Genomic DNA, 24,567 nt, shown 5'->3' with positions numbered 1-24,567 from the left:
GTTACTCAGAAGGCTCCAACCACGCATGACAGTACCTTTTCAATGTACGTGGAGACACGATGAGGGATTTTACATCCACAGCAATCAATAACACATAGGTAACTTGGTTGTAGCTGCTAGCTGCCTCCAGGCTTCTCCACCTAACGAGTAAAGACACAAATAAGATTTAAATACTATCTGGTGACAAATATTTATTGTGAATTGTCTGTGCTAAAGAATAAAATAAGCAAATTAATTAAGGCCAATCTGTAAACACTTTGTTTTTGCTTTTTGTTTTTTAAAGTTGTGCGTCTAAATTTAAGGCGGAGTGAGCTCTCCTGTCTTAACGTCTCAGATAGCAGGACATTATGACGTCACGACTTTTAAAACGTTTTCCATTTGGCTGAATTTATGAATTACTTTATTATCACTATCTCACGCGCAGTGTTTGATTTTTGATTGCTTAAAAAAATAAAGTAAATGTTAAGTAAATTATTATTTTTTATTAAACCGGAACAAAAACAAACCACTAGCTTTACGTCACGTCCACAGGAGGAAGTTGAAGCAGAGAGGTCGGCTCCTCCGCGTGTGCTGAGTGCGCGTGCGGCAGTCGGGATGCTAACGATCCTGCAGGTGTCCGTCCGCCGCCACCTGTGGAGGAGCGCGTGTTCTTCTGCCGCGGGAGCGCAGAGGGGCTCTGGGGCCGCGGGGGGTCGCGGTCTGAGCCGGCCCGGGGTCCGGACCTGCACCGTAGACCCGAACCTGGAGGAGCAGTTCGTGTTTCTGGACTGCACAGGTGAGCGCGCAGGTGCTACAGGGATAAGAACAGGTTCAGCCCAGCAGGTGGTTAGCTGTTCTGCAACAGTTTAATGTGGAGATATCTCTGTTTATGTGTATCTCTGTATATGTGTTTAATATGGAGATATATCGGTTTATCAAAGAGAAACACTAAAATCAAGCACCAGCTGACAGTTCAACCTTAACTGGAAAGTTGAACTCTCCGGGAATAGTTTTTTCTCATTTATTATTATTATTATTTCTGCTGGATCAGTAAAGGTATTAGCATAGCATTACTTGTCTGTCTTCTGCTATGTTCATATGATCAACAGGAACAGACGGGTACTACTAAGAATCTCTTAATAATGCTTTGAATACTCTTTAAAAGCTTTAGACCCTCCTGCTGTCTGCACATTGAGGTCTGCGGGATCTTCCAGGAGTGGCAATGCTATTTTTTAGTGGAATGATTGGTTGGTGGTGGTTCTGTAACATAAGCTGCTCTGGAGCAGGTTAGGTGTGCAATCACTGAAAACCGAGCCTTAAAGCCCCAATTCCAGCTTCAGAGGACAGGTGTCTGCAGAGTTGCTGCAAAGGTGTCATGAGTCTATCTTCTTCTCTCCTGGTTCAGATGCAGATGAGGACTCCAGTCAGGAGGAGAAAGAGCTCCTCCATCAACTGAGTGCCACCACTTCCTCCTCCTCCTCCGCTGCTGCGCCCGGATCATTGGTCGATACTCAGTTGTCCCCGCAGAAACACCTGAGGTCTCTCGAGCGTCAGCTGCAGCTGTTGAGGCATGGCGTCCTGAAGGAGCCGCAGGCAAAGCTGGACTCCCTGATCCAGTTCCATGATGTGGACTTCCCGTTGGACGAGAGCATTGTGGCTGCAAAGAAGAAAAAGAAGGCGGCTGTGGGGAAAGGCGAGCACAAGATCTACGGCACCCCCGACGTGGACGAGCCGGTCAGCGACACGTGCTGCTCAGGCTGCGGCGCCATGCTGCACTGCGCCGCCGCCGCTGTCCCTGGCTACCTGCCCAGTGAGAAATACAAGGTGCTGGTCCAGGAGGGTCGTCTGAGCGGCGCCACCTGTCAGCGCTGCCACCTGCTCACCCACCACCACAAGGCCCTGAACCTGCAAATGCCCAAAGACCAGTACCGGGACGTGGTGCGGCAGATCCGCCCGCACAAGGCTCTGGTGCTGCTCATCGTCGACCTACTCGACGTGCCGGACTCCATCATCCCCGACCTGCCTGAGCTGGTGGGACGCAACAAATACATCGTTGTTCTTGGCAACAAGATCGACCTGCTGCCCGGAGACTCGCCGAACTACCTGCAGCGACTCAAGCGGCAGCTCTCTCAGTACTGCAAGGAAGCCGGCTTTGGCGATCAGGTGACCGACGTCCACCTGATCAGTGCTAAGACTGGGTACGGCATAGAGGAGCTGATCTCCAGTCTGCAGCGGTCCTGGAAGTACAAAGGTGATGTGTACCTGGTGGGCAGCGCCAATGCCGGGAAGTCGACGCTCTTCAACACGCTCCTGGAGTCCGACTACTGCAAGTCCAGAGCCTCAAATGTCATTCACAAGGCTACCATCTCACCGTGGCCAGGTCTGCACCAGACTCCATGTACATTTCCCCCAATTTATCGTATCTTTGTTTTCATCCAGATACAGAGAAGTCCCAGAGCATGATGGGAGATGTTTATGAATTTGAAGTGGCTGCTTCTTAATTCGGGTTGAAAAAAATTCTGTCACAAACAAATCTGTCAGCGATACATTCAAGACAAATGCTACTGGTTTTAGATTTTTAGTTAAATCTATTCCGATCATATTTATTCTTTTGAGTTTCCTGTTTTCCCGTAGAATAATTTAAAGGAGCTTAGTTAACAGTTACTAATGACAGCTGCCCCCACGAGAGATGGTGTCAGAGAGTCTATTTTTATTTTAAGACATTTGGCAATAAAAAAAAATATATATATATATATATATATATATCTAAATACTGTTTTAATGATTTAATTCTTCTCCTCTTCAATTATTTCTGATATTCTTGTCTCTTGGTTAAACTGTTGAGTTTCCCATCATCATGTGACTGTTTCCTCCTGCTGTGGTGCATTCAGGGACGACTCTGAACCTGCTGAAGTTCCCCATCATCAACCCGACTCCGTACAGGATGTTCAGGCGTCAGGAGCGACTGAAGGAGGCGTCGCAGCAAAAGGAGAGCGAGCTGTTGCCAGAAGAGCTAAAAAGGCTGCAGTACTTCAGCAAGCAGGGATACTTAGTGGGTAAGTGGTGAAGGAGCAGGAAAGACGAGGAGGTGCTTCCTGTCTGAACATGTGTTTATCTCTTCAGGTCGCATTGGCAGAACATTCCGGGTTGAAGGATTCAGACCGAATGAGATCCAGTTTGATCCTGACAGCCTGGCATTTGGAGAAAACGAAGATGGCGAGGAGACCACGACAGGTGGGCGAACTGATGCAGGAATCTGTCGAAAGCATTTTATGAGAATCCAAAAATGTTTAAGTGATCATTATTGAAGCTTTAATTAGTGGTTATCTTGCTGTAACATGCTTTACCTTCTTCCTGTATTCAGACTGATATTTACTTACTCCACAGGAGACTCCATTAATGTTCTCTCCCATCTAAGCCTCCAGTTGTGATGCTCATAAATTATTACAAGTCTTATAGAGTTTTACTACACTGCTGATTTGACCTTTGACCTCTGTGTGACGTTGCCTTCCAGCTGCCAGCAGGTCAACTGAGGAGCTGAGTCACAACGAGCTAAAAGACGCCCACTGGCTGTACGACACGCCGGGAATCATGAAGGAGCTTGATGTGAGGCTCATTTTAATCTTCAGGCTTGGAGCTAGTCCTTTAAGAAGACTTTCTTATGATTGGCTACCCTTCGTCCCAATTATTGTAGTCACCTGAGTTCATTCTCTAAGCAAATATCTCTGGAGTCACCCTTACACTTTCATTAACTATAAATCAGTGGCAGAAGCTCTGATTTTACATGTTAACTGTAAATGCCAGCCTCCACACAGCAAGGGGCACTGCTCCACTGAATAGACTTCTCCTCAGTGTGTTCCTGACATTGGATGTTCACAAATCTTTCTTTTCCTCTCTCTTTCTCAGATTCTAAACCTGCTGCATGAACAGGAAGTGAGGTTGGTAGTTCCCACCCAGGCCATTGTCCCGCGAACGTTCGTTCTGAAGCCCGGCACGAGTCTGTTTGTGGGAGCTCTGGCCAGGATCGACTTCCTGCAGGTGAGAAGAAGAAGCTGAACAAAAGAACTGAAATCCAACTACTGTGGCGAAGAGTGAAAAAGAGCAAGAGAAGCAAGCTGTTAGTCAGAGTGGAGGAGCAGCACCAGTGAGAGCGGACTCCATCTCCACTGAGGTGGATGAGCTAGTGACTGTAGTCCTCGAAGTTTGGGGGAGGGGGTAGGGCAAGGCAGAACAAGAAATACTTTTGGATCAGAGTCCAACAGCGGGATGAGGCTTGCTGGAGAGGCCACTGAACGTATTCTTCAGTCATTTATTTATTAATGAGTACAGGTGTGGTCACCTGTACCTGTGGGTGTGAATGTCACAGTTGGCTGGGGAAAAAATTAAAGGGAAAAATCCAAAATAAATTTCAAACTTGTCAACCTAAATCTTTTTTTTCCTTTGAAGTCTTTACAATAATTCCACTTTGAACAAAGAACACTTCAAGTTTCTGTTATCCTGACCACACCAACGAGCCAGTATCTGTTTAAATTAACCCAGATGTTGTTAAATAAATTGATACATTCATGATTGGAGATGTTTAAGGATTACAAATATCACAGTGGCACATGGACGTAAGCCTGGGCTCTGAAACGGCACCACTGGTACTTGAACATGTGGATGTTCCTGAAGCAGCTGCTGCCACAAATAGAAATGAGCTCTTTGGTGCTTCTGAGCGACTAATAAGTGATTGATAAGCTGCTGATCCGCGCTGTCCTCCACAGGGAGAAAAGTCCTGCTGGTTTTCTGTCGTGGCCTCCGATCGGGTGCCGGTTCACATCACTAGCCTGGAAAAAGCCGACAGCATTTATGAGAAACACGGTGGACACGTGCTGCTGGGGGTGAGTTGCATGAGCCCTGCACAGTGCTGCTTTCGAGTGCTTGTGATTATTAATGCTTGTGTGCGTGCTGCGTTCAGGTGCCTGTCGGAGGCTCGGAGCGCATGAAGGAGTTTCCTGCATTGGTTCCTCAGGAGTTCAGTTTGGAGGGTCGGGGTTACCTGGAGGCTGCTGCTGACATCAAACTGTCATCTGCAGGTAAATTCATAAACATCACCTGCAGCACCTTCAGTGTCTCACCTGCCTCACCTGCCCATCTCTCGCACTGTCTCTCTGCAGGCTGGGTGGCTGTGACAGCAGTGGAGGGCGATCAGCTGCTGTTGAGAGTTCACGGGCCGCAAGCTGCAGGCTTCGGTTTGAGGACGCCGTCGCTGCTTCCTCACGTCATCTCTCTGAAAGGAGAACGTATCCGCAAGTCTGCTGCATACAAACCAATGAAAGCCGTGGGTCTGCTGCACAGCGGACTGTCGGCCACCGGAACCGAGAGGCTGCAGGTGAAGAGGAAGAAGAAGAAGAACTGAGCCAAGGGTAGAGGATGTGGAGGAGGCGCTCTCACCACCAAGACTCTCTGCAGGTGGTTGTAGCTCCACATCTAGAAGAACTGACCTCTGACCTCAAGGAATGTGATTCTGGATCAATTTGGCTTTGTTGGAGGATGTGTGTCGTTTTGTTAAATAAATATACATATTTCATACTGTTATCGTCAATGGCGTTTATACAGCTGTGTCTTAATGTTCTGACAGTGACAGGCTGAAATTCAGCCACAATAAATACGAAGTTATACTATCGAAATAAAATTAAATTCACACTTTTAAACCAACGTCCTCACAAACTGGGCCTCCAGTGCCGTTTCCTCACCTCTTTATTTGTGGTTCTTAAATAATTCACTTGTTTCCCCTGAGAAACTCCTGTTTCTTTCACTCTTTCTGGTAGACTTTAACCTCCTGGACAGTGTTCATCATTTGTTTTGTTATTTTCAGAGCGTCTTCTTTGAAATGGTTTATTTTATTGATGTTGCTCATAAGTGACATTAGACTTTGTATTTCATTAAGTTGTATACTAATTTTCCCTGAGCCAGTTCTGCTAAAGGTCTATTCCTGGTAAAGGGGAGTTTTTCCTTTCCACTGTCACCAAGTGCTTGCTCATAAGGGGTCATTTGATTGTTGGGGTTATCTCGCTATTATTGCAGGGTCTTTATGCTTGTTGTTGTGATTTGGCACTATATAAATAAAATTTAATTTGTTTTAAATGTAAGGTGTAAAATCAGAGGTCTAGGTGGAAATACCCTCACATTAAATCTTTTTACTATTTAAACTCGTGTTCACAAAAATCTGTTGGGAAAACTGTTAATTTGGGGGGTTTTGGTGTTAGCTGGTCGTGATGCTTTGATTCCATTCTGTGCAAAAACACATCCATGTGTGATATTTTAAATGTTGTAAATATTTAAAGTCACACCAGATTTTCTTTGAAGTCTGATTTTTAGAAATAATGAGGCTTTTAATAGACTCCGAGCTCCGGTTAATTCTGAATATGTTCCAACTTTATTAAAAACGGGCAGACAGATGCTGAAGTTGCTGATAGTGTTTGGAAATCTTTATTTACAAAAAAGCAGAAGAAAGTACGTTACAGATTAAAGCTTTAATCGGTTAGTTTTTAGCTGAAGAGCGCACTCAAGCTACTCACAATAACATCAGACAGTTAGACAAACATTTCTAATTTGATTTAAACCTGACAGGAGAAGACGTTTCATCTTGTTAAACAGGCTGCAAACCTTTGTAAACGATAAAGTTGGTGTAATATTATCTGATCATTTTCATCACTCAGTTACTCTGATATTAAGCTGTACATGGGGCATGGTGGAGGCCAAGGTGCTCAAGTTGAGGCTTCAAGACGGAAACTAAAATACAAAGTATGTAGAAGCAGGAAGAACCTTCTGATCGCAGTGTGAATTAGCAACAAAAGCGGTTTCGGGACTGACTGGACGGACTTTTTGGCTCACGTAAATGTAGTGTCCTCTGAACGCAGCCCCAAATAAATTTTGTTCCTTTCTTTAAAAAGATCATTTTCACCTTTCTGTCACAGTTCAGTTAGGCTTAGAGATGCCTGAGAGCAAGCACTGAGGGCAGTGCTTGCTCTGGAAGACTCGATGAGCCCCAATGGGCTTAATTACAGAAAAGATCAAATAACACCATCCTTATCGTTAAGTTACAGAAACTACACAAGCTGCTGCTGACACAAACCTTTACAAGCAGTAACTCATACACATGATGTCGTTTTCATTTGATAGTAATAAGCCTCTGTAATAATAACAGTCCTCGGATGACGATCACTCTGTACAGTTGGAAAGAAAACACTTTGGCGTCTCCACTAAATGAAAAATAACCCCCCAACCCCTAACCATTAATGGAATTTAATGTTTTACTACAGCTGGTGTAATAACCAGATCTTTAATCAAAGCATTCACAAACTGGTACCAGGGCCACACTAAGGGGAAAAGGGAATTTTGAGAATAAAATTCATCTTCCTGTTGGCGCCTCTATAATATGGGCTGTGCTGACAAATTTGCACAGTCTGGTGAAAAGTATCCGGAATTCAGCTATTCCAGTTAGGCACATTTGAGCAGACTCAAATAGCTGCTAATGCACAGATGCAAGAACATCAGTGGTCACAATAGTGAGAGGCCACCACAGGAAACGGTGAGACACTTAAAGTGTTTGATCCTGAAGGCGTGGGGCTCAGGTGCTATGTGGTTTGAAGCCTGCTCAACACACACACACACACACACACACACACACACACACACACACACACACACACACACACACACACACACACACACACACACACACACACACACACTTACTTTTTTTGTGGAAGCACAAAATAATTGTGTGAGCAGGTTTTCATCCTTTCAAAAATCTGGTTATTTTAAGTAGACTTACTATTTAGTTTGGTTTTAATCAATCTTTTCCATAAAGTAGCCCTAACACTAGTCCCTAACACAAAAATAGCATATTCAGACCAAAAGCAAAGTGAAGTTTAAGTGCAGCGTGATTACAAACAAAGTTTGGAAAAGGTTGTGAAGAACTGAACACAAATTCAACAGATTTGCTTTGAGCTGTGTCGATTTTCCTGCAGACTGTCCATTTACTTCAAGCCAGAAATGGAGGAAAAGCCAGCTGCTAAATGATAAGGAGAGTAATCTTAGGACTTCATTTGAATGTTACATGACTCCAGGTATTGGTGAGGTTTATTAAGAAGCAGTCATCCCACTGGCTATTAATATATGTGATTGTGAAAAGGTCCAAAAACAATCCAGCGACTCTGCTTCAGGTTTTGTTTGAACACACCAAAGGAGAAAAGCATTTTTCTGCAGACTTGAACCTTCAGACGACAAATATAAAAACAAATGAGAAGAAAAGCGCAACATTTCAACAGCTGATTGTCAAAGGCACTGAATGTTTTTTCTTTTTAAAAAAAAAAAGGGGGGGAAAAAATTCCACTTTTACACTAGAAAATCTTTCTTTTTTTTCCCTACATGGAGACTTCACGACACTGACAGGTTTAAAAAGGTCTCCAGATGTTCTGTGGAGGTCATGAAAATTGATATGATGTTAAAATTCATTGTATGTGCAACAGCAGAGTTGAGGTGGACATGATCTGAGAGAGAGAAAAGCATATGTACATGCCAGTGTGTCGGCTCAAACTGACCCTACAGACCAGACCAGACCAGCATGTAAAAGTTCAAAAGGGTCTGAGCACCTAACATAGCCCCCGACGCCTCTTCCAGGACTCCACAGGAGGAGGCGGATTCTGGAAGACCTTCCAGAATCCTGGAAGTCTTCAAATCAGCAAAACAAGAGCAAATCTGGTGATAACTGAATAGAATCAGCTGCTAAATTTAAAGAGTTGGTGCTCGGACACCAAATGATGAGACATTTGTTCAGTTTATACGTTTGTGCAGTCTTATTTCACACAACTGGAGTGTCTGCACTTTAAAGCAGAGACGGGTCCTAAAGATGCACAGTGTGCTGGATACAACTCCTCATTTCTGGGAACTGCTGTCCATGTAGTAGACGTTCACCAGGTGGCGGTTCAAGTGGCGCCGATACTCCACCTCCAGGGGGAACGTGCGGTCGCAAAAGATGCACATGTGACTCTTTAGCTCAGTAGGAGTTGGGATCTCATCAGTGGGTGTTTCTGGGTCATTGGACATCTTAGTCGACCCGGCGCCGTTGCCATTGAGGCCGGAGTCGTCGCTGCCCTCGGAGGCGCTGTCGCTGATGTCACTCCCTCCTTCGTGGCTGCTGTGGATGCCCTCGTCATCCTCGGGCTCGGTGGGTTTGCTTCGCTGCCCAGGGAGCACCAGAGAAGGTGGTGACTTGGGTTTTAGGAATGTTGGCGCAGGTTGTTCTTCAGCAGGAGAAGGCGTGTCCTCACCGGAGCTGCAGGTGGGTGAAATGTCCGTCTTCTTAGAGTGTTTGTTTGGAGTCTTTTCTGGCTCTGGTGGAGCATGTGTACTTGCGGTGGTTCTTGCTGCAGGGCTGTGTTCTGTTGGGTCGCTGTGAGCGGTTTCCTTTGAGTTGTCCAGATGAGAAGAAACTTTCTGAGCCTCTGAGCATGGACTGTTGATTGAAGTTGCTCGACCCTCTGCTGGCTCCACAGCAGGCTGAGGGGTGGGGGCTTTCTTGTTGGAGCTCCTCATCTTCTTCTGCTTTGCTGGTATTGCCCCATTGGACTTGTGTGCTGTCAGACTGGACTCAGTAACCTTACTGGTGTTTTGTGAGGCAGGTTTAGACTGAACATCCTCCACAGCTGAGGCTTTCACCCTCCTGGTCTTGGATGGAGTGCAGGGCTTGCTGGAAAGATCTAAAGCCTCCACAGCTCTCCTCTTTAATGCCTTTTCCTTGACTACCTTTTCCTTCTGACCTTTCTCTGGACACTTGTGTTTCTGTGGAGCTTGTTTGACGTGCTCTGCAGTCTTCTCAGACTTCTTTGTTCCAGACTTTCTGGCTTTGCTGGCATTTTTGCTGTCATTCTTCTGATTTTCTTTCTCTTTCTCAGGCATCCCTTTTTGTTCCTCTTTGTGCAGCTTCTGCCTGGCTGATCTTGCCTCCTCTGGCCTTTGTTGGTCAGATTTCTCTCTCTCTGCTGGGTCTTTCTGGGTTATGCGTGCTTCTGCTTGGTTCTGAACAGCTACTTTCTCTGTTGCAAGCTTCTTGGCTCGTCTCTTCACTTTGTTCTCTAAACTTTCTGTCTCCATCTGTATTTCTTTAACAGATGCGTTCTCCACCGGACTCTCAGTGACCTTCTCGACCTTCTTCTGTCTTGTGATCTTTTTCTCTGGTTCCACTTTGTCCTTCGCTTTTGGCAGTTTCTCAGATGTGATGGTTGATTTCTTCTGAACCTTGCCAGGTGTTTCGGTCTGTACCGATTGGCCAGTGCTGGGCCGAGTGTTCTTTCTGATTGACAGATTGATAGGACTCGACTCCTCCTCCCCGTTGTCCATGTCCAGGTCTTCCTCAATGCTGGATGAATCATCAAGCTTATTTGCTCCAGAGTCTGACTTTTCCTCTGCACTCTCGGGACCTGGTTTCTTGACTCGCAGCTTGACTTTGGAAACATCCAGGGCAACATTGCAGCCAGAGTGCCTAGACTTGATGTGATACTGCAGGTTGCATTTCTTGGAGGCAGCATACTTGCAGAGGGGACAGAGAAACTGCCGAGGATTGAGGTGGAGTTCAACATGCTTCTTGTAGTTGCTGCGATCAGCGGTCTTGTACTCACAGTAGGGGCAGGAAAGAGGTTTGGGACCATTGTGGACCTGTCGAGCATGTCGAGTCACCTCGTGTTGGTTGGCTGCCAGGTAGGTACAGCTCTCGCACTTGAAAGGACGCTCACCTGCACACAAGAAAGTGAGGTGTTACACCCTTGCAGTGAAGGCAGTAGGATATAGAAAAGCTTCATGCAGCAGGTGAGTCTGATACTTGAGGATCTATATACGTCAGTAGACTGATTCCTTATGTTTGTCTGTAACTGCTATATGTCTGTATTCACAACCCTGAGGTCCCTTTCTTAACCATAAAGAACAAAAAACACACCATGCACAAGTCTGACTCATCTCTAGTTCAAAGTAATCTCCTTGTGCACCTGTGGACAACTTCCCATTGTGGCTGCTGTTTTTTGAATGAGCTCCATGGTGAAATCGAGCAAACTAGCTTCCAAACATTAACTTCGGTTTAAAGTGGCCACCTTTCAGGCCAAAGATCATCACTGCTGAAGTTGAACGGTCTCCAGCTGGAGCCCATAGACCAAACATTTATCCAACGGTGTGAGGGTGGGCAATTACTGCTGACCAAACCAACAAAACTTTACCATCCTACCCTCCTCACAGAATTTGGTTACGTGGAGATTGGTCAAATTGCTGTTAATGTGCTTTTTGCTTTTTATAGGTGGAGTTTTTATTTAACCTTTTCTCAGCAAATCTATAAATTGTATCTTGTTTAGTAAAATCTGCAAAATTATTACTTTCAAATCATTCAGGTTTATTCGTGTATTCGATGGAAGCCAAAAAACTGAAACAGGATCGTTCATGCAGGAGTTTGAGGATCACAGAAGAGCAGATAAAACTGAAACCACTTAATCAGAGGCTGTTTTCTGACCCCGCTGATATGTTTTCAGATTCATCTGCTCTTCGGTGTGAATGCCCCACAGAGCAACACAACACAACACAACACAGGAGGTGGTAGCATATAGTTCTGCTGTTACCATGTTAGTCCAACAGCGACAGCTTCAGTGAGAGCAACACAAACAGAAATGTTCAGAGTGAGTCAGAGGAACAAAAACAGAGCGAAAACATCAGTGATATTAATTCTACTTAGTCCTATCATATATCACTAATATCACCATGCTACATCTACTAAAGTACAGCAGTGTGAGCACTAAAACTACTGTAATACTAATACTTTAACAATTTTACTCTCGGGTCTTGAATATTCAACTATGAGCTAGATAAGAAAGAAAGGTACATTTCAGAATCTAGACCAAGGGTGTCAAACTCAGCCGTATTTTATAAATATGGGACAATCCTGCTTTCAAGGGACAAGAAACTACTACTACTAGGGCTGCACGATTAATCGTTAGAAAATCGCGATCTCGATTCATACTTATGTGCGATCTCATTTCCAAATGACAACGATTAAAAAAAAAAAAAAAAAAAAGACGACGACGATTGTACCGCATTTTGATCCGGGACGCACTCTGCATGAAAACAAGCGCTCACTCTTCCTGCTCAACTAATGACAAGGGCGGAGCCTTATACCACGTGATACAGAAGCTGTGCCGTGTGATGCTAAAGTTAGCAGGGAAAAAACAACGGAGAGCACGTCAGGGATGACAAGAAAGTGACAGGAGAAAATCCGTTCCGGTCAACCACCCAAACACCAATAACGGGAACCTTATACAGCGCTTCCCTATACACGTTGAACTCAAAGAAATTATGGAGGCTATCACTTATCACCTGACCAAAGATATGGCACATCAACACTGTGCAAAACGAGGGATTTAGGAAAATGATCAACACCCTAGACAAACGCTACACAGTGCCGTCCCGCAACTATTTTTCTATCGTTGCACGGTGGAGACGGAATTTCAAGCAGTTCAACATTTTGCAGCAACAACAAAACGTGAGACATTTGTTGTTTTTATGGTTATTTATTGTTTTTATGTTCAGTCTCAACTGTTACGAAGTTGATGTGCAGTTAATAAGTGCAATAAATATTTATACTGGAAAAGAAAATCGTGAGAGAATCGTGATCTCAATTCTAAGCCAAAAAATCATGATTCTCATTTTATGCAAAATCGTGCAGCCCTAACTACTACTACTGCCCTGACAAACTGCCCGGGTCTTTACGCCATCTGCTTAATCCTGGAACAAGTGCCAAACAAAGAGAGCAAACCACTCACTCTGGCTGGCTAAGAGAAACATCGAGCAGTGTTGTACAACTGATTTAACAGTTTACTATTCAACTCTCCAACTGATTTATTAGCCTCTACAGTTAGTTTTACCTGAGTGAGTCCTCATGTGTCGGGTCAGGTGGGTCTTCTGTGAGCTTGAGTAGTCGCAGTATGGACACTGGAATGGGCGAACACCTGAAATAGACAGAAAATAACACTGAGGTCCCACGACTACCTACATACAGACACTTTTAGTGCCTAAAAGACTTCAGACAGGCAAAAGACAGAAACGCAGAGGGTCGTCGTACCAGTGTGAGTCCGAATGTGTTGGATATAGTTGCTCTTGCGGTCAGAGAAGTAGGAGCACTGGCTGCAGGTGTGCAGTTTGCTGGGGAAGTGATTCCTTAGATGTTTCCTCCAGTGGTACTGACTGACGGTGGTGTATGGACACAGAGTACACTTAAACACCCTGCAGAGACACAGCGGCAGCACACACTTGTTACTCAGGTCGGTAAAACAACTGGTCATTAATTTTCCTGCAAAATGCTGGTATATGGAGGCAAAGTGTGTGTGTCAGTGCACAAGTGCAGGTCTTACCTGTGGTCTTCACCCTCCTTGTTGTGGTGTTTCAGGTGGGCGATATAGTGGTCGTATCGGTTGGTGTTGTAGCCGCAGCGCTCGCACCTGATCAGCCCTTTGATGTCATCTGCATTGGCTGCCACCTCCCCGCCGCTCTCGGCCTCACCACCTGCCGGGTCCTCGGGTGCTTCCGCCTCCTTTGCCTTGGTCTTGCTCCTCCCCTCCACCCGGTTCACCACCATCATCTTGCTGATACTGTGGGTGCTTAGATGATCCACAAACTCCTGCTCATTTTCCGCCTGGAAGTGACATGGTTTGCAGAGGAACGGTTTCTTCTTCTTCGTGCTCTCCATCACAGCAGGCAGGGTCTCTTTGCGTTTGGCACCCTGGGGAGGTGGTGTTTTAGTGGTGGTGGCGGAGGAGGAGCAGGGCTGAGGCGGGCAGGACAGATCTTCAGCTTTGTCTTCCTCATCCTTGTTCTCATTCTCCTCTGTCCTGTTTCCAACAACCACAGCACGGATACCTGGGCCCAGAGTCTCGGGATACTTCTCAATACCGGCATCTCTCTGATTCTGGTTCTCGTAGCCATACCTGATCGCACACACAGGTGAGTTAGTGGCCAGATGAAACAGGTATCTGCAATATTACTATCAGGTTCTATAGAGCAGGTCTTTCTTTTATTATCAGTAATATCTCAATCAGAAAATCTAGAGCATGCTTTAAAATATTTTGCCTGCTGTGGGCATCCTTTGCACAAACGAGGGAATTCCTCGCAATACGCACTCACAGTTAAGCTGAAATCAAACCAAACTACCCACACTAAGTGCTGCTGGAAAGGGAAAATGACTACAAAAGCAACAACTCATTCTTCATGACAGCAAAAAAGGCAGATAACTCGCTTCTGAACTGGGAGCACATGGGAGCTTCACGGGCTGTCCTCAACTGGAATATGTAACGCCTTTTGCAACTTCACAGGGAAACATAAAACATTTATAGATCTTAGCTTCCTTCATTTTAAATCCAGACTTTTTAATGACCTGCGGGAACCCTGTGTGTGTAATCATGTTTGACCAAACGCAATCTCAACAGAAAAAAAGTGTGATTATGATTTCTGCCATTCAGAGGAGCTGTCGCTGAAGGTTTTTTCTCTTAATGGCAAATATAGAAACGGCTGGATGTTTCCAGGAATAGCAAACAACCCATGAGTTAAAAAATAGTTCCAATGTTTGTTTAAAGTTTCCCTTGGTTAATATGGGGGTCAAGCCGAGGTCGGACTCGTTCTCACTTCCTCACCTGACCACACTCTCGTCCTCGCTGTCCGAGTAGCTGCCTCCCACGGTCTTCAGCTCCATCATCTCCTTCTCACCATCACAGCCACCGCTGCTCTCCCCGGCTGTCACCGCTGCCACGTTTGCCAGCATCACCAACTGAGGGGCGGGCAGCGTGTTCCTGGGCATGTCGCTGAGATTCTGCCCATCCTCCATCAGAGGAACACCCACGGGGAACATATCGAGTGAGAACACAGGCTGAACTGCCATGTGGAGTTCAGCGCTTCACCTAGACACACGGAAAGCTGCAGGGACAACGACACGGGAGGAATATTTTTAATAACTGCGACCTCAGAATCATAACCACATATATGTTTCTGGTTATTTTTTCCTTTAACTTATGTGTAACACTGAACATGAAGAGTTCTAAATCCTCTCTGCCTAAGACGGACCACAGATAACAGTTTTTCTCATGTAGGATTTGAGCACAATCTACTTAATAATGTCCATAATTACAGATAAATGCAAATCTGCAAATCCACACAAGCTCATGGCCCTCATTTCTGAATATTTGAGTGGAACCGTTCCTACCCTGTGCAAAAAAATAATCTACAAAACATGTGGACCGGCTTGTTTTCGCATGTTACTAAATCAGACTCATTCTGAACCAGCAGGCTTGTGCAATCTGCATACTGCCACTACTTCTCTATCACTCCTCTAGTTTACCTCCAGTTGAAGCAGAAGTGGTGACGATGTTTTAAGAGAGAAACCTGCATCGCTAAGGCAAGAAAAAAAAAAGGGGGGGGGGGGGGGGGGAAGCGAGGTTCCACTTGATCACTTTCACTTTGGCTTTAGAACTAAAGAAACTCTTGGATGAGACGTGAAACGTTTTCAAGAAATTTAAATAAGTCCACTTGCCTTCTTATAAAGCTTCCTAGGCTAACATGACCTGGATGACTGAGACATTATGGTTTGTTTGGGGGATTTTTGCAAACTGTAGATGATGACCAAAGGGCAATAATAACGACAATAGTTTTATTATTGTTATTAGCAGCAGTTTTCTATTTAAAGACTTGTGCTTTTTCCTAAGAAAAGGGCCACTATTTGTTCTCATGCTGTTACATCTAAGTTTGAGGGTAGAGTACGAACACAGTCAGGTATAAAATTACTGATAAATCACTGGCTTGTGTGTAAATTTTTCTTACTCACAATTTACGCAGTGCATTTGCACAGCGTACTCCTACGTGGAATAAAATGTGTCACAGAAACAGTGTTTGTCTTAACTTTTAAAAAATGTATTCTTTTCCTAGTATTACTAAAACTTTTTTAAAATATTTGTAATACTTGGACTGTATGATACATTTTACTGATAAAATGTGTGTTTTTAACTTATTGTAAAAAAAATAAATAAAAAAATGGGACTTCATTTTATTTTATTTTGTTTAAAATATTTTTCATAGTAAAAAAGCGATTCGTTGGTCATGTTAGTCGCTTAAATAGCTTGGTCACTTGCGGCTTAGGTCTTTTTAATTTACCAATTTTAAATATTAGCGCTTATTACTAATTAATGAGCCTCCCGGGAGATGAATTTGCCTATTATAAAAAAAGAGGAAGTCATTACAGGGTAATTTTCCTTCCTCTCAGAATAAACATCCTGCAGTAAAGATGCTGAAATAACAACTGAAAACTTTCACTGCATCGCTTTGTCGGCCATTTTGAAAGCAGCACCACGGCTCAGTCGACAGCGCCACACAGAAGTCCCTCTGGAAAAACACCAAGTTTAGAGGACCATCCCGCGGGGAAGGAGGCCGCCTGGCAGCTACTTAAACCCCACATCTCACCAACTAAAGGTCAAAGTTATTCAGCAGAAAATAAGCCGAATTTATGGTGGAAAAACAGAAGTGAAAAAAACCTAAAACTCTGCCACATAAAAACACAAATACCTCCATAAATCTGTCGACATCGAATTAGCAGTGGTGGAAGTAAACTTGTTCAGCTGATTTGGATCAAGTTAAATAAGGTCAGAGTGGACAAAAGAAGGAGGTTTTAAGTGAAGGATTAAAAAGTGAAAGTCCAACAATCTGCCCAGATTTAGGATGTCTGGGGACTAACAACATCAGGAACTATTTTCTGTAGAAAAAAAAAATCTCACTCACGATTTTTTTTCCTGAGACGTTTGATTAAATCACTTTTAACTTGAACCCATGAGATTATATTTTACTCGTGTAAAAATGGTAGCTGTAAAGCTGCCGTTGTAATTTACAGCCACCATTTCAGATCCTTACGGAGTTTCACCAAACTTCGTTTGCGGAAGCGCACAAGTCGAATCAAACAGCGACATTTTACTGCGGCACTTCGGAGTCGGTCTAAAGTGTTACAGGAGCTTTTCCAGCTGTTTTTCAGCGGCGAATCTGCAGCTGGCAGCCGGGAGAATGTGGGGAAAGTGTGGGTCGATGTGTTAGAGTGTTAGCCATGGTCCTGATCAGCCCCGGACAGCGCCTTCTTCACCGCCTCACCGCCTCCATTTTCCCAAACTGACTTCAACTTTGCAGCCGCTCCGCTCCGACAAAAACCCCGCACAGATGCGCTTTCAGCCCGACACTTCCCGCCCTGCAGCCTGGACACTCACCGGCTCCTCACGTCCGAACTCTACGAAACTTTTCCTGGACTTCTGCTTCTGTTTGTAGTTTTTCTTTCTCCCTTCGACGAACAGCGCACGGAGAAAAGTGAACACAACTTTCCGCACATTCCTCCACAGCGACGCACGACCGTGACGTCAGCACGTCGTTCACACAGCGCGAGGAGGTGTGGAAATCAGTTCCCAATCTTTTATTTTAAAGTAACCGTATTATTTATTTATTTATTTATTTATTTATTTATTTATTTATTTATTAAATAACATAATTCATTAATTTTATTCACTTTATTTCGATTATTGTACCTGATACATCCAGTTGATTTAATTTTTTTTATATAAAATGTCACAGTTACCTACAAAGATGACTTTTCCCTCATACAGAACAATAAAGACAGTTTTTTTGTTTTGCTTTTTAATTGAAAACAAAAAGTTATACTCTGTTGTTTCAGTGTTGTGCCAAAAAGTAGCCTTGTATTGTTATGGAACTCTTGTGCTTGCTACACCAAATAGCCAGTTCCTGTTAAAAAAAAAAAAAAAAAAGGAAGAAAGAAAGAAAGAAAGAAAGAAAGAAAGAAAGAAAGAAAGAAAGAAAGAAAGAAAGAAAATGGGAGACTATAGAAATGTCTGTCTCCTAAACAGCTAATGCAGTGCTCTTGTTAAACTCTTTGAATTAAAGCTGAAAGTCTGTGCCTCAATCACATCTTGTTTTTTGTTTGTTTGTTTGTTATTTTATTTTAAATCCACTGTGGTGTGGACAGAGACAAAATCACAAAATATGTTGCTTCCCCAAATTCTTTGGACATAACTGTACATAGTCCTCACCCTCACCTGACCGTGAAATTTATACAAATTGTAAAACCTCCATACACACCTATCGTTCAACTAGATTATCCCATTATTGATGAAAGTATATGAATCAGTATAATAAAGGGTTAAAAATGCTCACACCACTGATTTCTCAGAATCATTTTTGTTTCAGTCAATCAGGTTTGATTCCTTATTGAATGATTTTAAACACAAAATTAACATCTGAGTATATCAAAACAGTGCTTACAGACTGGCAAAAGCAAAGGAAAAGGCAGATAGTGAATTTTATAGGAGGTCGGATACTAAGGCATGAGAAAAGAACTTGTATCAACTGGCTAGGCAGAGATATCAAACTGTAAAGGATGTGCAACAGGTTAGGGTGATTAAGGGCAGAGATGGAAGTGTACTAGCACTCAAAATGAGTACTTTGAGTGGAGGATGGATGGTGGAAAGAGTGAATCAGGAAGAGCTGATGATTCGTAGGGAGGAAATGAGGGTAGCTATGATGAGGACAAAGAGTGGAAAGGCAGATGGTCCAGATGACATACCAGGAAATGTCTAGGAGAGAGGGCAGTGGACCTTTTGATCAGATTGTTTAACACAATGAGAGTAGGGAACAGCTGGAAAAGAGCCCGGAGAGGCGAAGGCATGCTCTGGAGAGGATGACTGAGAAATGGAATAGAAGTGCGTTGGTACCTATTTTCAAGAACAAGGTTCTCAGAGTTTAACAAGAGCAGTGAGCAGTATTCAGTGATACAGGAAACATCAGGGTAACGAGACACAGCTAATTCAAAAAGATGATACCTGGGCATCATTACTGGAAACAAGTGACAGGAGTTACAAAACAAAATACAAACCTTATTTATTTAGATTTTTCTAAAAGGATCTTGGAGCAGTTACCACTTTAAAAAAGGAATGAGAATGAGGAGAGAAAGTGGGGGTTTGGTACCTCTGGGCCTCCATCTGGAGCCTGCCTAACATTAAAAGTTTCATCCACAGTGAGAAACAACCAGCAGCTTACTTACAGGTATTATCACTTCTCCTTCAGTTTGCACAGATGACAGAGCAAAGACTGCCGGCCGAGGAAGACTGCAGGTGCTGCTAAACGCTTCTGGAAAAACATAACGAAACTGATTCCATAAATTTAAACTTTTAAATTTATGGATGGATACTTGATTTCTTTTTTGCCAGGCAAAAAGCTGTATTGAACATATTGTAACAACAACACAGGCTGACCAAATACAATGATCCATAAATATAAATATGAAAAATAAATATGTCAATAAATAAAAATTATACAAAAAGAAAAGAGAAAAAAGAAAAAAGGCACACACACATATTAAATTTAAATTACTAAGTAATGAGAGTAATTTATAGACTGATCCATTTTGAACTGCTTTCAGAGACTTACTAAACAGGTTTAGATCATTCGTCCAGAATCTGCATTTGTGAATGAAATATTTTCCAATTAAAATTACATTGTTAAGTTCAATTCACCGAAAATCTCCGTGAATCGCTACCTTATTGTGTTCCCAGGGATCCCAGGGGCTATGCTGTCTGGGCGCTTTTGCCCCCTGGTAGGGTCTCCCATGGCAAATTGGCCCTGGGTGAGGGACCAGACAAAGAGCGATTCAGAAGACCCTTATGAAGAAAAAAAAATAGGGTTACCGGGGCCCCGCCCTGGAGCCAGGCCCAGGGAGGGTGCCCGAGGGTGAACGTCTGGTGGCCGAGGCTTAGTCCATGGGGCCCGGCCGGGCACAGCCCGAAAAGGGGACATGGGCCCATCCTCCCGCAGGCCCACCACCCTTGGAGGCGCCATAGGGGTCGGGTGCATTGTGTGCCCGGCGGCGGCCAGGAGCGGAGGCCCTGGCGGACTGATCCCTGGCTGCCAAGACTGGCAATAGGGACATGGAATGTCACCTCTCTGGTGGGGAAGGAGCCCGAGTTAGTGCGTGAGGTTGAGAGGTACCGGCTAGATATAGTCGGACTCACCTCTATGCATGGCTTGGGCTCTGGAACCAGTCTCCTGGATAGGGGCTGGACTCTGTCTCAGTCTGGAGTTGCCCCTGGTGAGAGGCGGCGGGCTGGGGTGGGTATTCTAATATCCCCTCGGCTTGCTGCCGGTACGTTGGGGTTTTCCTGGTGGATGAGAGGGTTTGTTCCCTGCGCCTTAGGGTCGGGGAACGGGTCCTGACTGTCATCTGCGCTTATGCACCGAGTGGCAGTTCAGAGTACCCAGCCTTCTTAGAGTTCCTGGGTGGTGTGCTGGAAGGTGCTCCACCTGGAGACTCTGTTGTCCTGCTGGCAGACTTCAATGCTCACGTGGGTAACGACAGCGAGACCTGGAGGGGCCTGATTGGGAGGAACAGCCTCCCTGATCTGAACCGGAGCGGTGTTTTGTTATTGGACTTCTGTGCAAATCACAGTTTGGCCATAACAAACACCTTGTTCGAACATAAGAGTGTCCATAAGTGCACATTGCACCAGGACACTCTAGGCCAGGGGTGCCCAATCCCAGTCCTCGAGAGCTACCGTCCTGCAGCTTTTAGATGCATCCCTACTCCAACACAGCTGAATCAAATGGTTTGGTTACCTCTTCAGCATGCCATCGTGTTTGGCAAAGGCCTGATAACAAGCCATTCATTTGATTCAGCTGTGTTGGAGTAGGGATGCATCTAAAAGCTGCAGGATAGTAGCTCTCGAGGACTGGGATTGGGCAGCCCTGCTCTAGGCCGTAGGTCGATGATCGATTTTGTAATCGTATCACCAGACCTGCAACCATATGTTCTGGACACTCAGGTAAAGAGAGGGGCTGAGCTGTCAACTGATCACCACCTGGTGGTGAGTTGGATCAGGTGGCGGGGGAGGACGCTGGACCGACCCGGTGCACCTAAACGCGTAGTGAGGGTGTGCTGGGAACGTCTAGCAGAGGCCCCAGTCCGCGAGATCTTCAATGCACACCTCTGGCAGAGCTTCAACAGCATTCCGAGGGAGACTGGGGACATTGAGTCCGAATGGACCATGTTCAGCGTCTCCATTGCCGAAGCTGCTGCATTGAGCTGTGGCCGCAAGGTGGTTGGTGCCTGCCGTGGTGGTAATCCCCGAACCAAATGGTGGACACCAGAGGTGAAGGGAGCCACCAGGCTGATGAAGGAGTCCTATCGGGCTTGGTTAGCCTGTGGGACTCCGGAGGCAGCCGACAGGTATCAACAGGCCAAGCGGAATGCGGCTCGGGCAGTGGCTGAAGCAAAAACTCGGGTGTGGGAGGAGTTCAGAGAGGCCATGGAAAAAGACTTTCAGACTGCCTCGAAGCGATTCTGGCAAACCGTCAGGCGTCTCAGGAGGGGAAAGCGGTGCTCTACCTGCACTGTGTATAGTGCTGGCGGAGCGCTGCTGACTTTGACTGAGAAAATTGTCAGGCGGTGGAAAGAATACTTCGAGGACCTCCTTAATCCCACTGACACATCTTCCGAGGAGGAAGCAGAGTCTGGGGATGAGGGGAATGACCCGCCAATTTCTGGGGGCGAGGTCACTAAGGCAGTTAAACAACTCCTTGGTGGCAGAGCCCCTGGTGTTGATGAGGTCCGCCCCAAGTTCCTGAAGGCTCTGGACGTTGTAGGGCTGTCCTGGTTGACACGCCTCTACAATGTTGCGTGGAGATCAGGGGTAGTACCCCTGGACTGGCAGACCGGGGTGGTGGTCCCCATCTTTAAGAAGGGGGACCGGAGGGTGTGTTCCAACTACAGGGGGATCACACTCCTCAGCCTCCCTGGGAAAGTCTATGCCAGGGTGCTGGAAAGGAGAGTATATCCGCTAGTCGAACCTCAGATACAAGAGGAACAATGCGGTTTTCGTCCTGGTCGCGGAACACTGGACCAGCTCTTTATCCTCTCAAGGACACTTGAGAGTGCATGGGAGTTTGCCCAACCAGTCTACATGTGTTTTGTGGCCTTGGAAAAGGCATTCGGCCGTGTCCCTCGGGGTGTCCTGTGGGAGGTGCTGTGGGAGTATGGGGTGTCTGGCCCATTACTATGGGCCATTCGATCCCTATACAACCGTTGCAAGAGCTTGGTTCACATTGCCGACAATAAGTCGGACTCATTCCCGGTAGGTGATGGGCTCCGCCAGGGCTGCCCTTTGTCACCGATTCTGTTCTTTAGGCTGTTAGCCTGTACGTTAGCCTGTTATTGGACTCATCTCGGACGGGGATGAGTCTGCCTACAGGAGGGAGGTTGAACGTCTGGTGTCCTGGTGCAGCCACAACAACCTGGTGCTGAATGCCCAGAAAACAGTGGAGATTATTGTGGACTTCAGGAAGCACACAGCCCCACCCCCCCTGTGTTCACTGCATCATTCCATGTTTGGAACTGATCACCACCTGCACTCATGTATATATCTATCTACTTAGCACTTTTAATTCTTATTTTTATTTTTATGTCTATTTAAGCGTTATATGACAGTATGTTTGCACTAAGTACCGCAGCAATTTCCTAATGTTGTAAACCTGCTCAACATTTGACAATAAAACCCTTTCTGATTCTGATTCTGTTCAGAATTTTTATGGACAGGATTTCTAGGCGCAGCCAAGTGGCGGAGGGTTTTCACTTCGGTGGCCTCGGAATCTTATCTCTGCTTTGATGTGGTTCTGTTGGCTTCATCGGGTGAAGGCCTCCAGCTTGCACTAGAACGGTTCGCAGCCGAGTGTGAAGCAGCGGGAATGAGGATCAGCACCTCCAAATCTGAGGCCATGGTTCTCAGCTGGAAAAGGGTGGAGTGCCCACTCCCGGGTCGGGGATGAGTTCCTGCCCCAAGTGGAGGAGTTCAAGTATCTCAGGTTCTTGTTCGCGAGCGATGGGAGAAGGGATCGGGAAATCGACAGATGGATTGGTGCTGCAGCTGCAGTAATGCGGAGGCTGCACCGGTCCGTCGTGGTGAAGAGGGAGCTGAGTGTAAAAGCAAAGCTCGCAATTTACCGGTCGATCTACGTCCCTACCCTCACCTCTGGCCACGAGCTGTGGGTAGTGACCGAAATGAGCTTCCTCCGAAGGGTGGCTGGCCTCTCCCTTAGAGATAGGGTGAGAAGTTCGGCCATCCGGGAGGGGCTCAGAGTAGAGAAGCTGCTCCTCCACATCGAAAGGAGCCAGCGGGCCAGCAGGCATCTGATAAGGATGCCAGGAGGCATCCTTATCAGATGCCCTCAGGAGGTGTTCCAGGCATGTCCCACTGGGAGGAGGCCCCGGGGCAGACCCAGGACACGCTGGAGAGAGTATATCTCTCGGCTGGCCTGGGAACGCCTTGGTGTTCCCCCGGATAAGCTGGAGGAGGTGGCTGGGGAGAGGGAGGTCTGGGCTTCTCTGCTTAGGCTGCTGTCCCCGCGACCCAGCCCCGGATAAAGCGGATGAAGATGGATGGATGGATTGTTGAGCAAATTTCTGCTTTTCTATTCTGGCCTGCAACCAATCCAAAAGGACTGTATTGTTTTACACTGAATTTTTCTGACTCACTGTTACAAAAATACAGTGATTTACCTGTTCTTTAAATCTTAGTGTAATAAAATCATTAACTGGATAAATTTCATTTAAAATGGTTTAAAATGTTGTCTCCAAATTTTGGTTATCTGATCTGATAGAGATAAAAATATCTTATAAAGATATAGTGTCTTTTAACCTGATTAGTATAATTTTTTTAGCATTAAATGTAATATTTTCATTGTGGCGCAGATCAGGATCTTTGAAATCTCTGAGTGCTGCAGATCTTCGCTAAAGTTTGAGAGAGTGGGACTGTTTTATCAACTTTTTATAGATTTTTGGATTAAAGCGAAGACTGAATTTAAAACAAAGTTCTTGACACGGCCAGACACCACCAATATCATTCATTTATATGTGCTATTGCCCAAACGGATATTACTGAGATTGGTGTAATTAAGAAAACTTTGTTGTTGTATTTCAACATTTTGACCACATGGAGGCGCAGTAAACATTCGTAAATTACCACAGCCCGTTCAGACTGTAATAATAAACTTCATGTCAACAATTTATTATACTTTTTAAGTTCTTTTGTGTAGTTTATATGATTTATTTTCAGATAATTTACTTGGCTTGTAGTTTTTATTTTGTGCCAATTTTTCAATGTTCAATTAATTAATTTCACTTTATTTTATTTTAGTTTTGTTTGCTTAATCGTCTATATGCATTAATATTAAATTAATGTAGTCATTGTTTTAAAGGTACGTAACTGATTGTCACTTAAGTAACGACAACTCTGTTGTTTGTTTAACTGAAGCATTGTTTGTTGTTGTTTACCTGTTTATTGGTTGTTTATTAAATTGTTTCTTCTCATTGTTTTATTTTGTCTTAATGTACTTTATTTTTATCTCTTATTTTACTTTGTGTAATTCATTTGATTTAAGTAATTTTATTTTATTTTAGTATGATTTATTTCATTTCATTTCATTTTATGTATT

The 24,567-nt window shown here is 44.8% G+C and overlaps 2 protein-coding genes across 2 annotated transcripts; one reads left to right on the top strand and one right to left on the bottom strand.

Annotated features, from left to right (window-relative positions):
* Positions 1 to 44: 44 nt before the first annotated feature.
* noa1 (nitric oxide associated 1) lies at positions 45 to 6,898 on the top strand. The gene is made up of 10 exons (XM_085470194.1): positions 45 to 98; positions 532 to 775; positions 1,385 to 2,359; positions 2,871 to 3,035; positions 3,103 to 3,213; positions 3,494 to 3,585; positions 3,886 to 4,017; positions 4,743 to 4,859; positions 4,937 to 5,054; positions 5,136 to 6,898. The coding sequence occupies exons 2-10, from the start codon at positions 595 to 597 to the stop codon at positions 5,375 to 5,377; spliced, it is 2,133 nt and encodes a 710-aa protein (XP_085326320.1). The 5' UTR covers positions 45 to 98; positions 532 to 594; the 3' UTR covers positions 5,378 to 6,898.
* A 1,190-nt stretch (positions 6,899 to 8,088) lies between these two features.
* Positions 8,089 to 17,428, bottom strand: rest (RE1-silencing transcription factor). The gene is made up of 6 exons (XM_085470181.1): positions 17,289 to 17,428; positions 14,685 to 14,964; positions 13,410 to 13,982; positions 13,121 to 13,281; positions 12,924 to 13,007; positions 8,089 to 10,757 (listed from the first exon to the last, which is right to left on the bottom strand). Exons 2-6 carry the CDS (start codon positions 14,927 to 14,929, stop codon positions 8,902 to 8,904), a joined length of 2,919 nt encoding a protein of 972 aa, XP_085326307.1. The 5' UTR covers positions 14,930 to 14,964; positions 17,289 to 17,428; the 3' UTR covers positions 8,089 to 8,901.
* Positions 17,429 to 24,567: the final 7,139 nt, after the last annotated feature.

Source organism: Copadichromis virginalis, linkage group LG2 (assembly GCF_057382275.1).
Source record: "Copadichromis virginalis isolate Kocher_CV1m ecotype Utaka linkage group LG2, C_Virginalis_male_GT1.1, whole genome shotgun sequence".
NCBI lineage: Eukaryota > Metazoa > Chordata > Actinopteri > Cichliformes > Cichlidae > Copadichromis > Copadichromis virginalis.
The sequence above is the reverse complement of the archived record's forward strand: the minus strand, read 5'-3'. Positions and strand labels throughout refer to the sequence as shown.

Bases quoted from the DNA above. Each gene is read 5' to 3' on its own strand.
- noa1 (XM_085470194.1), top strand. From the start codon at position 595: ATGCTAACGATCCTGCAGGTGTCCGTCCGCCGCCACCTGTGGAGGAGC. The intron at 3,586-3,885 runs GTGAGGCTCATT...TCTCTTTCTCAG, and splicing joins GAATCATGAAGGAGCTTGAT to ATTCTAAACCTGCTGCATGA. The intron at 4,018-4,742 runs GTGAGAAGAAGA...TGTCCTCCACAG, and splicing joins CCAGGATCGACTTCCTGCAG to GGAGAAAAGTCCTGCTGGTT.
- rest (XM_085470181.1), bottom strand. From the start codon at position 14,929: ATGGCAGTTCAGCCTGTGTTCTCACTCGATATGTTCCCCGTGGGTGTT. The intron at 13,983-14,684 runs GTGAGGAAGTGA...GTGTGCGATCAG, and splicing joins GAGGACGAGAGTGTGGTCAG to GTATGGCTACGAGAACCAGA. The intron at 13,282-13,409 runs GTAAGACCTGCA...GTGTCTCTGCAG, and splicing joins AAGGAGGGTGAAGACCACAG to GGTGTTTAAGTGTACTCTGT.